Raw genomic sequence first — 12,732 nt, forward strand, 5'->3', positions numbered from 1 at the left:
CGGGGCGCGGCGCTCACTGCCGAGGCTTGGGAGAGAGAGGCCGGGCAGGCGGCGGGCGGCGCGGCTCTCAACGTGATTGACCGACTGACCCTCGGGCTGACGCGCTGACCGGCGGACGGCGGAGGCGGGAGTCAGGAGCCGCGCCGAGCGACGCTGAGAACAAGCGCGTCAGGTTCCGCGGCCGCCGCTCGGTCGGTGTGCTGAATGAAGCGCCCGCCCCGCTGAGCCCCGAGCCCGGCGCGTTCCCCGCAAGATGGACGGTTTCGCCGGCAGCCTCGGTGAGTCCGGCCGCGGGCTCGCGCCCCTCGTGCGTAACCCGGGACCCGGCTTCCTGCGCGCGAGCCGCGGGCCCTGCTCCCTGGCTGCCCCTGCGGGTGGCCGCCGCTCCCGGCACATGGTCCCGGCGAGGCTGCAGCCCCGCCGCCGCCGCCTCCGGGACGGGCGGCCCCTCCCCCATGCAGCCCTCGCCTCCAGACCCTCCTTTCTTTCCAGAGCCCCCTTCAGTGCGGGGCCCTCCTTCCCCTCAACGACCCTCCAGCCACTGCTACGTCCCTCCGGGTGCACTTAGCACCTTCCTCCGATCCCCCACCCCCCCATTAAAGTCGGGGCACCCCTTCATCAAATACAGACTCTCAGAGACAGCCTTTCCGCAGAGAGTAGGAATCTCCAGCCCCATTTCTGGATTGTAGTCACCCCCCTCAGGCTTTATATTTGGAGATGTGTTAAGTAGCCCTCGCTAACTGACAACTTCCCTCCAGTTCCCTGAAGGTTTTGCAGTGGTGGAGAGCACATCTTTTACTCAATACAGGAAAGGAAGAGGTGCGTCTGTGCTGAGGGACCCTCTTTAAGAGTGAAAGCAGAAGTATGTTCTCCATGCATTCTGGAGAGAAGTAATCCTGCCCAATGAACCCGTAAGAGGGGGCCTCAGTCGGAAAAGAAAGGACTCTCCATTTTTGGAATATGCTGTCTTTGTGGAATGGAGAGAAAGGGATAGGTTATTCTGTTGGCTGAAGTGTCTTTTCAGTGGTCCATTTAATCAGAGTACAGGTGCTAAATTTTGTGACTGGCCCGAGGAACAGGAGAACTCCAGGGTAATGAATACCTGTGTCTGGAATTGCTATTCTTTGAGGCCATTGGAACCCAGTTACTGTAGAGAGAGAGCTTTCAGGGTTATGATGAGAGAAACCATTCTGCGTTGGCTGATACTATGGTTATGTGAAACCTGTGACTGGATTTGTATATTTGACTATTTTATGTGGTAGTAGTGTGTAGTCAGATGCTTTTCTTTCCCATTTCTTTTGTTTGTTTGTTTTGTTTTGTTTTTTTTTTCAAGGCAGGGTTTCTCTGTGTAGCCCTGGCTATCCTGGAACTAACTCTGTAGACCAGGCTGGCCTCGAACTCAGAAATCCGCCTGCCTCGGCCTCCCAAGTGCTGGGATTACAGGCGTGCGCCGCCGCCGCCGCCGCCGCCGCCGCCGCCGCCGCCGCCGCCACCACCACCAACACCACCCGACTCCCATTTCTTGATAATAAATCTCTAGTTAGTGTTCACTGATTAGCAAACCATCTGGCACTAAGCCACACAAGGTTGGGGATTAGATGGATTTTTTTTTTTAAAGTTAAAAAGTAAATAGAAGAGCATCAGGCTCTTACAGGTGTTAAATAGTAAAGGTACAGTTTTGATCTTGACTTTCTTGAGGGAAAAAAAAACTCATTGTTATACTGCTTTGAGAATGGAAATCCCAAAATAGGAGCAATGAATTGTGGCTCTTTTCTCTCCAAAGACACCTGTTGTCCATTATCTAACCTTTGATGTCTTGTAATTCCTTACATAGTGAAGTTACTTCCTTCTTGGGGCTCCTTTTAGCAAGGCATTAACTCTTCATTTGTTCTTTTTGGATTTGTGACTGGGTTCATTCCCCATTTCATATTGGCTGGAACACTGGCTTGCGTGGCAGCTAACACGCAGATGGGGTATCTTTGGGGGGCTGTGATAATCTCTGTATGTAATGGGATCTTTATTCTTGTGCTTGTAAGTTCTGAGGAATTCTGGAGGGCTTGCAGAAGAAGCCCTTATGTTTTGAAAGTGTCTTTTTCACCAATTGAAGCACTTAATTTTGAAAGTGTATATGCCTTGTTAAACAAGTTTATCCCTTAACTAATCCAGAGTCAACAGAAAGAGTTGCAATCAGGAAAACAAATCTCATTTTTATGTTATGTTATAGATGCATAATGTTGGACTTTAAATTTCACACCACCTATTGTGATCTCAATGTTGAATCACCATCTTTTGAGTGGTATGTGATGAAAGTTTGCCCTTCTTAAGATTTGGTGTTGAGCAGCCTGTGTCAGCTAAAGGAACAGGATGGTTTTTGTCTCCTTTCTGGAGTTGCCTTCGATGAAGAGACTTTGTAGCAGGAGTTGTATGCTTTCTCTTTCTGTCGCTTTCTATGAGTAAGACTAGGCCCCATCTTAATTGAAACCTTAAAGGGTGGGAGTGGGGGAGGGGAGCTGGTATATTTTACTAGTAGCCTTTAAGCAGAGCTTTGCTCAGTTCTTGCCAAATTGCTTGTTTCTGTTCCCTGCAGTTCATTAGCCTGGAGCTTAGAGTTACATTGATCTTTATTTTATCATCAAGAGAGCCATTAGTGTAAAAGAAAGCACTTATGTGTAAAGACTTCTTTTTTTCAACTAAAAAATTCAAAATGTGAAATTCTTCTGGGGTAACATATTGAAAGCGTTTTTTTCTCAAGGAAGTGGATGCTTATATCTCCTTTCACATACTAGAGAGGTTCTTGGAGAATTGTGAGAAGACTACATTTTCATAAGCAAAAAAATTCAGTGCTTTTATCAGCAGAATGATTCTGTAAAAGCTGATTATTTAAGGAAATCCAAACCCAAACTAGGCCTGTGGTCAGAGTGATTAGATAAGAAAAACTTGCATTTTATAAGACACCTATACAGGGGTTTTGGGACCAGAGATAGGAATGTTAGATGATTGGCCATTTTGATGCCATGTTGAAGTTACACATTTCTTATATTACCCTTGTTTTACATAAAAGCAAGAAAAGGATCCTTTTACTCTGCAGCTTTGAGAATTCCAGATAGACTGTGACTCCCCTTGCTTGTACTATGCAGTTTCTCCTAGTTACATAGTATCTCCTAGTATCTTTCAGGATCTACATTAGGGTCATTTGAAAGGCTGCTCTTGGGACATAGGTTTTCAAAGTTACCCCACTATATTTTGGTGTGTTGTCACCACAACTCAGTATGGGTATGCATACAACATGTCTCACAGTATGTATCTTAAACTTCAGATGTGTTTGCAAAAACAGGAAACTACTAATAAATAAAGCCTTTCTCTATGATCTTACTGACTTTTAAGGCAGAGGTTGGATACATTTTATGCTTAGTCTTAGCATCTTATTCTTGTTTCAGGTTTTAAGTCAGTTTTTGTTGTTTTGTGTTGGGTTGTTTGGTGGTAATGGTTGTTGGTTTAAAACCCCACCCTTGAGACAGGGTCTTAACTATGTAGTCCAGACTGCCTTGAATTTGTAGCTGTTGAGATGTCAGCATCCCAAGTGCTAGATTACACACCCTGGGATAAGATCTTTTTTTTGTAATAAGAGTTTCAATATATTTATCTTGGGGTTAGCTTAAACATGAACATTTGCATTTTAAAGAAAGTATAAACTTAATCATACCAGTTTATAATATAAAATTCAAAGTATAATACATGAAGGTTATTATGTGTAAGAAATAACATTTTCTCATGCATCCTGGGCTGGGTGGTCTGTGTCTACCTAACCTAACTGAGCATGTGTCACTATAATGTTTATAGGTGCTCCTTGGTTTGTGGAGTACTGAGGGCTGAACCCATGCCTTTGTAAATGGTAGGCAAGCACTCTACCAACTGCTCTCTTTCAAAGCAAGCAAATGCAGAACTTCATTTTTTATATTTCTGAACAGGTTCTAACATAGCCCAGGCTGATCTTGAACTCCCTTCATTGCTGAGGTTGGCCTTGAACTGTTGATCCCCTGTCTTTACCTCCAGAGTTTTGGAATTATAGGAGCGTTCCACTACACCAAGCCCTTTTAAAGTTTTTTTTGTTTTGTTTTTCTTTTGTTTGTTTGTTTGTTTTGTTGTTTTGAGACAGGGCTTCTCTGTGTAGCCCAGGCTGTCCTGGAAGACCAGGCTGGCTTCGAACTCAGAAATCCACCTGCCTCTGCCTCCCAAGTGCTGGGACTAAAGATGTGCGCCACCACTGCCCGGCCCTTTTAAAGTTTTTAAAATATATTTGTAAGGTAAACTCATGCTATCTTGTCTTGGGTGATTTTGAACTCTTGGACTCAAGCCACCCTTTTGTCTGAACTTCTTCTCCAGTAACTGGGACTACTGGCACATGCCACCATGCCTGCCTGATTTTCAATACTAATCTAGTTTCAAGCATCCTTTAAATATTCAGTAAGCTGTTTTTTCTTTCTTTCATGTAATCATGTAACAATTTAATTTCTTATTGGTTGTCTTGAAGGGCTCAAGATAGCCTTCAGTGGGCCTTGGGTGATGGTTCAGTAGATAATTGCTCCATGGATAGGAGTTCAGCTCTCCAGCACCCATCTAAATGTATGGGTGTGGCAGTGAGCCTGTAATTCTACCATCCATACTACCGAGTTCTTGGTTCAGTGGCAAGTGATGGAGAGAGACGCCTGATGTCAGCCTCAGGCCTCCATATGCACCCACCTACACACTTGCACTCATATATACTTGAGCGTGCAAACATACCCCACACACCAGCACATGCAAGAAGATAATTACATGTAACATGGTGTGAATAGTAACTCAGATGTAGGTACAAGATCTACAGCGTGAGTGTGCTAGAATATCACTAAATGTGTGTGGGTAATGTCATAGGTAGACTACCAGCTCTATGCTTTTTACCCTTAAAGAAAGGACAAGAAAAGCACATGCTTTTGTCCTTTAGGAGCTAAGTGCTGACTTTAAATAGGCATCTAGAAATGTTTATTAAGTGTAGGAAAATACCAGGGATAGAGGCAAAGGAAGGCAGCACCACTTAGAACGCTGTGCTGTGTATCAAAGCGAGTGATTGCTGAGAGCGAACATCTGGACCTTGCTAGATTTCTATCTATAAAGTCTGGCCTTTTGAAGTTATGAAAGAATTTATTTGCAGTCCAAATTCCAGGGATTATATGACTAGGTCTTTATCTGTTTTAATTTTTATTTTCTATATCTGAATTAGATATAGGAAAACTGTCTTAATGAGAACCCATATCTATGTTTTATAAAACCTCACTATTTATTCATAGGGAGTTTGAAAACATTTTGATATTTAAGTAGATGGACCATAACAGTTGAAGTAGCTCATACCGCCTGTCTCTGTGTGGCAGATTCCCAGGACAGTGAGGGTCTTCACGTCTGTATGTCATGGTACCTCTCTTTCTACAGTTCTGGGCACTTTAGATTCGGATAACACCTTTACAAAGAACCTTTATCCTTTAAAAATCTGTATGGCAGTCTTAAGGTCTAAATTGTTACCCCCTTTCCTTTCAAAATGGTTGACTTTTGAAGCCTCTTAATCAGTTTTTGTAGACTTGTACTGTTAAAGCACCCCACGTGTTTCTTATAAAATGCAGTTTTGTAAAGTTAAACACTTGAAATTCAGACTTTGCCCTTGGTTGATAAGTGTTTAGATAAGGAAAACACTATTTGCATTTTACATTGAATAGCAATTAAGGCTCTGCAGTGGTTTTTGAAATCATAGACCCGGATGCTAAGTCACTGGCCATTTTACAAATGCTACATTGAAGTTAGAAATTATATAAATGTGTGTTTTTACATGAAATACTTTATCACCCAGACTTGCAGTCACAGGATGTTTGATTCCTTGCCATTCTCTGCCCCTGCCAAATTAAAAATGTCTTTGAAGACATAGAAGTTGTATCATTACTTCTTTTTCTTAAAGATATATTTATTTGATGTTATTAGTACACTGTAGCTGTCTTCAGACACACCAGAAGAGGGCATTGGATCCCATTACAGATGGTTGTAAGCCACCATGTGGTTGTTGGGAATCAAACTCAGTGCCTCAAGAAGAGCACTCACTCAGTGCTCTTAACTGCTGAGCCATCTCTCTAGCACGTACCATTACTTCTTATCTTACCCCTTCAGCCCCCCCTTTTAAAAAAGAGACAGGGTCTCATGTAGCCCAGGCTAACCTCAAACATACAGTTTGAATCATTACTTATTATTTCACTCTCCTCATCCCCCCTTTAAAAAAAGAGACAGGATCTCATGTAGCCCAGGCTAGCCTCAAACTTGCAATAAAACTGAGGCTGGCCTTGAGCTCCTAATGTACTCACTTCTACCTCCTAGATGCTGGGATTATAGGTGTGTGCCTTTAGATCCAGCTTCTTTGTTTTTGTCAATTACTTTTCTTCTTAGTCCTGGAGGATTGGACCTAGGGTCGCATGCATAGTAGGCAGATGGCCTACCACTGAGCTGCATCCTCAGCCATCTCTGTAGCTGTCTCTTCCTCTTCCTCTTCTGTGTGCTTGTTTGTATGTTTTTTCAGTACAGGGCTTCTCTGTGTATTCCTGAAACTCATGTTGTAGAACAGGTGGGCCTCAAACCCAGAAATCCCTCTGCCTTGTTAGTGCTTGGATTAAAGGCATTCAGTGTTGGTTATCTTTTCTTGTTCCTTGGTTTTCTTTTCTACCACTGTAATCATACAATTCTATATGTGGATTATATTAAATTTGATTATGTCTGATAAAGAATTCTGGCCCAGGTTCTGGGGTAATGCTTTGAAGTGCAAGACATGTATATGACCTATTGATTCTGAGATCAGTTTATTAATGGTCAAGACCAACATTTAAAAAGACAAAGGGAGGAGAGACTATAAAATGCTAGTGCTCTACATAATGAGTGGAACTTTAAATTTCAGTTTTGTGTGTTTGACTTCTTTGGGTAAAACATTTTGTGAGGTAAATTTTTGGTGGTTAAGCTTTATCTGTAAGGGAGGAAATAGGAATGCTGACATATGAAAATGAATGAACATTAGAAGCTACAATGAGTAGTATGCTATTGTTTTGAAACTTCTGGATGGGACTGGAGAGATGTCTCAGCGGTTAAGAGCACTAACTGCTCTTCCCGAAGGTCCTGAGTTCAAATCCCAGCAACCACATGGTGGCTCCAAACCTTCTGTAATGAGATGCTCTGATGCTCTCTTCTGGGGTGTCTGAAGACAGCTACAGCAAGTAGGACTGGAACTAGCAGGGCAGGAGTGTTGGAGAGTTAGCTCAGTGGTTAAGAGCACTGACTGCTCTTCTGAAGGTCCTGAGTTCAAACCCCAGCAACCACATGGTAGCTCCCAACCTTCTGTAATGAGATTGGATGCCCTCTTCTGGTGTGTCTGAAGACAGCTACAGTGTACTTACATATAAATAAATACACCTTAAAAAAAAAAAAAACTTCTGGATGGAGTGAAGGAAGACAAATTTGGTGCAATATAATATGATTTTATAAAATTGGTAGATAGGATATGATAATTTACTTTGTCTAATACTATGACTTGTAAGAGGATTTAGATTTACTATCATTTTAGCTTTAAAAAATATTTTAATTTTTCAGTTATGTGTATGCAGGTGGGGTTGGGTATGTGCATGCAGGTGCCTGAGATGCCAGAAGCCAGCCCCAGGTGACCAGCTAGAGGTGCAGGCAGTTGAAGCCTGCTTATATGGGTGCTGGGAACTAAACTGGGGTCCCCTGCAGGAATAGTATGTTCTCAACCCTTGAACCGTTTCTTCAGCTCCTATTTAGCTTTTTAAATGGAATTGTCAGCCTTGATTTACTAATTAAATAGTTCTAAATAGAACTATTAGAACTAAATAGTGGTTAATTTGTACTTAATACCTAAAGCATATGGGGCTTGTACTTAAAAGTTGAAGCCTGTTTAATTTAAAATGTTATGTTTTTCCCCGTGAATAATTCATGTGATTATTTTGAGACCATAGTAAGAATCAGTGAGTCCAAATAAGACAGGAATCAATAGCTCACAAACTAGAACAGACTGTGGTGAAAAGACAGGATGTCTGTCTGCATGTTCTCCCTATTGTGTGCTCAGTAGTTGCAAGGGGGAAAACAGTAACTGCACAGTCAGATGGCACCATGCATGCACAATCAGAACAAACAATGCCAGTAGACATTGTGTGCCTTTAAAGTTTTTGCCTCCACCGTGAATGAGAAGTCTGAGTGTAATTAGAAACAACTGAAAGTGTATGTGTATGTGCACACACACACATACACAGACACTCACTTTAGAGTTTTTGGAAATGGTCTGTATTAAAGGAGACTAAAGAAACATTGGACTATGTTTTTGAGAGAAAAATACAATAAAGAATATTATTGATTCAACACTGGAGTTTATGTGGTAGAAGAGATTAACATATTATTATATCAGTGTTTGACTTACTAACATTGATAACTATCCTAAAGTTGTGCATGGAGATAGTTTTATTCTTAGGAAATAGACACTAGTGTTGGTAGGGAGAAAGGACCATGGTGTCTGTAACTTGCTCTTGTTTGTGGCAGGGCTCCCCGTGTATCTTAGGTGGAGCTGAGACTCACTGTATAGCCCACATTGCCATAGTCCTGTCTCAGCCTCAGAGTGCACTACTACACCTACTGTGTTCAACTTTTAACTACTGTGTCTAACTTTTAAATGGTTCACTTAAAATTATTATTATTGTTGTTTGTTTGTTTGTTTGTTTGTTTTTTGAAACAGGGTTTCTCTGTGTAGCCCTGGCTATCCTGGAACTCACTTTGTAGACCAGGCTGGCCTGGAACTCAGAAATCCGCCTGCCTCTGCCTCCCAGAGTGCTGGGATTAAAGGCATGTGCCACCATCACCTGGCTAAAATTTTCATGTTTTATAGGTGAGTATATACACATATATGTACATATGTAAAAAAACAAACATACGCAGATACACAGTCAGAAAGTTTTAGCTGTGAGTGAATTTGGTAATAGTATGTGGGTGGTGTTCCATTAAAAAACATGGAACTAGCTGTCTCTCAGAAATTGCAGGGCAAACCCCTGAGATAAAACTGCCTGTGAGAATACCATCTGTGTGTGTGTGTCATGTGGCTTCTCTGTATCCCTAGGATTCACTTTGAGAACTATGCCTCTGGGCAGAGGCTGCTGCGGTTCTGACTTAGCAGACATTCTATGTCTTGTTCAGTTCTTGGGGTGTTTGAAAATTGAGAAATTGGACTGGAGAGACTGCTTAGCCATTAAGAACACTGTTACCTCTTGCAGAGGACTTGGAATTGAGTCCCAGCACCCACATGACAGCTTACAATTGTCTGTAACTGCAGTTCCAGGGACCCTGGCACGCTGACCACTGCAGGCACCAGGCAGGTTTCTGAGCTGATGACCGGCACCCTCCATGACCCAAGGACAATGCTCTTTAGCATGCCCGTAGCCCACCCAGCAGTATTGGGACTGTCTTAGTGGTCAGTCTGCCTTGTGTGCTTCCTGCCTCAGGCTTGGCGTGGCCATCACTTCAAGGAGGCGTACTCATCTTTGAGGAGAACAGTATTTAAAGGCCAGCTTTGTTCTAGCTGTATGAATAGCTGTCATTATCGCACAGTAGTCAGAGATAAAGAGTGTGCTTGTGGAGGGAAGGTGAATTTACACCTGGTATGGGTTTTTATAACTGGATAGGGTTCATTTTAGTTTTCTCAACATATTTGTAACTAATTTTTCAAATTGTGAGGAATCTGGTCTTCAGTTTGCTTAAGCAATCTTCTGCCTTCTATTTTCTCACCAGCTCCCTGTTTAATTCCTTTGTATAGACATCTTCATCTCCTTTGGGCTCCAGTGTGAGAGGGCAGGGGCCTTTTTCATTTGGTTGGATGTTGACACCTGGCACAGGCCTTTGGTACCCCTCTGCTGGGCTGCTCTTGCCTGAGTGTCTTCTTTCCGTGCCTCCTTTACTATTTCCTGGTGACTATAGCACAGGCAAGGTTTGTTTTGAGAAAGGGACTCACGTACTCAGGCTGATCTTGAATTCATGATCCTCCCAAGTACTGGAATTACAGGTGTGCATCACCACTTCTGGGTATTTTTAAATGTTTTTTTTACTAACCTGTGTTAAATAACACATAATAATGGGTTTTGTTATGATATTTCTTACATTGTACAGTATATTTTTATCACATTCACAGATCTCCCCCACTCTTCCACTTCTTCTCTCCTAGTAGTCTCCCTACTATTTTTATATTTGTGTGTGTGTGTGGGGGGGGGGTTGCCTAATGAATTCAGGAGACTTTATAGGAGCTTAGACACTTTACTAGTGGCTACACAACTGAAGAAAATGTCTCTCCCCTGCCAACCATGAGCTGCATATAAACCCTCAGAGGGTGTCCATGGGCCCAAACTTGTGCAAGTTCAAGAGTTAGACAGCCATGCCACGCCTTGGAGTCTGCATGCCACATCCCTCCCCCGGCTTTGTCCATCTCTGCCATTCTTTCTGCCCCTTTGCCCAGTGCTCCTTGTGCCTTAGAGAAGGTAGATGTCCTGTTCACAGCTGGATATTCAGCAGTCATTTATAAAACCTCAGTCTGCTGATGACTGCAAAAAACTGTTCTGACTAAAGTGATCTGTGGGCATAAACATAGTGATTTAGGAGGCAATTTGATGGGCACATCATGGTTGTTTAGGAAAACAAGATCAGCAGCTTCTCCTAGGGCCTATGACCTTCCCAGCCATGAGACCAAATATACATGAATTCCCTCCTGTGGTGTAGCACCAAGCCCAGTAAGAAAGAAGTTGTCCCCATAGACTTGATACTGTTGCCCCAGTGGGCCCATCCTGCCTGGCAGTGGTACTGAGGCACACAAGGTCCCCAGATAAGTAAGACTGTTGGTGACAGTTCTCCCCCAGCAGCTTGTGTCAAGGCCTAGCACTGTGAAGGCCAGCCAGCACTGATGTGGCTTCCAGCCTAGTCACCATGTTCTCTTTCTGTCCTGCAGCTAAGATGTGTGGGGTCTTCAGTAGTTGGAGTTTGCTATCTAGTTCTAGGGGGAGACCAGCAATGGCAGTTGGCAATGTTATTTTAGGGTACCTCAGGGACCCCCCTCCCCCCCATTAACAACTCGTGTGTGTGTGTGTGGGGGGGGGCGTGCATTTCTGTGTTAGTTTGAAGTCAATATGATGTATATTTTAATAACTACGTGATACTTTAGATCATGAATATAAATTAAGTTTGAAAGTATTTGCTGTCAGTGGGAAGGCATTCCGGATGTGTAGTTCTTACTATCTCATTTCTATATTTAAACAGTGAACACTTATCTTTGAACTAGCTGTGGTTACCTAATATGTGAGGGAGATTGGGCAAAGAAAATACATGTAAGCAGACAATCAGTCATTTTTCCTCATTAAAGGAAATGTGTCTGTCTTTCCTTAGCAAGTATCAATAGACCCTTAAAGTGTACTGTATTCCACTGTTTGGACATTTTGTCATTTCAGTTGTATGTATGAAACGTAATTTAACTTATTTTGATGATTGAGGTAGTTGTTATCAGTGGTAGGCATGTGGTAATGCAGTGGGTCCCTCTGGAACTGTTTGTGGGTCTTGTGGCCTTCACACAATAAATATATTAAGATGGTTAAATTATTACTCATGGTCCTATTGCTTGTTAATTTAATGCTAGTGTTCTGTCCTGCTCTTTTTATTTGAAAATCTTATTTGAGTTTACACGTCTTAAATACTGTTATCAGACCTGAAATTTAATGGTAATTTCTTTAGATACATACAGGTCAGTATTTTGAGTTTGTTTTGTTTTGTTGAGACAGGTTCCTTTCCTGACTGGTCTGGATGGAACAGGCTAGACTCAAACTCAAGGATGTCCTCAGATGCTCGGATTATAGGCCTGCTCCACCACTTCTGGCTGCAGTTCTCTTTAATACCATTTTACAGTGGTTTATATTTGAGATCCACACATTACATTTCATTGCTAGCTCTCTTTATTGTATATACTTTTTCCCTCCTTAGTTTGTTAAAGAAGTTGTCTTTTCTATAGACTTCAACACACAAGTGTTGATATATCTTTTGGTGGTTTGTAACATGTCTCTTTGTAGTTTTAAGGTAAAACTCACAGGTTTCTGTGCATTTGTCCTATTTTAATCTACTACATACATTTTCTTTTCTTTTTAAAGAAAACAAACAGTCAGGCAGTGGGGGCGCATGCCTGTAATCCCAGCACTCTGGGAGGCAGAGGCAGGCGGATTTCAGAGTTCGAGGCCAGCCTGGTGTACAGGGTTTGTTCCAGGACAGCCAGGGCTATACAGAGAAACCCTGTCTTGAAAAAACCAAATCCAAACAAAACAAAACAAAACAAACAAATGAACAAATTGTGGAAACATCTTCAAACTGCCTCCTGAATTTTGTCCATAATGGCTTTCCTAGCTTTTGGATGTGATAGAATGTTCTGCAGTGGTGTGACTGTGAATGTCCCCAAGAGGGTCAAATACTTGAACATTTATTTGGTCCCCAGTTGGCAGCACTGTTTGGGAAGATTTAGGAAGTACGACCTTGCTGGAGGAGGGGTCCCTGGAGTTGGACTTTGAGAGTTAAACGCCTCATGACATTTCCAGCTTCCTGCTTCCTGCTTCCAGCTTCCAGCTTGCATTTAAGAATGTAAGCTCTCAGCTT

At 42.5% G+C, this 12,732-nt stretch overlaps 1 protein-coding gene across 2 annotated transcripts in view; it reads left to right on the top strand.

Moving 5' to 3' along the window:
- Positions 1-12,732, top strand: part of Eml4 (EMAP like 4) — a 117,200-nt gene continuing 104,468 nt past the window's right edge. For both annotated transcript variants that reach the window (XM_052186475.1, XM_052186476.1), the window contains exon 1: positions 1-278. In XM_052186475.1, coding sequence (XP_052042435.1) covers positions 254-278 — 25 coding nt within the window. In that variant the 5' untranslated portion in view covers positions 1-253. The remainder of the gene's footprint in view (positions 279-12,732) is intronic.

The sequence above is a fragment of the Apodemus sylvaticus genome, chromosome 6 (assembly GCF_947179515.1).
Source record: "Apodemus sylvaticus chromosome 6, mApoSyl1.1, whole genome shotgun sequence".
NCBI lineage: Eukaryota > Metazoa > Chordata > Mammalia > Rodentia > Muridae > Apodemus > Apodemus sylvaticus.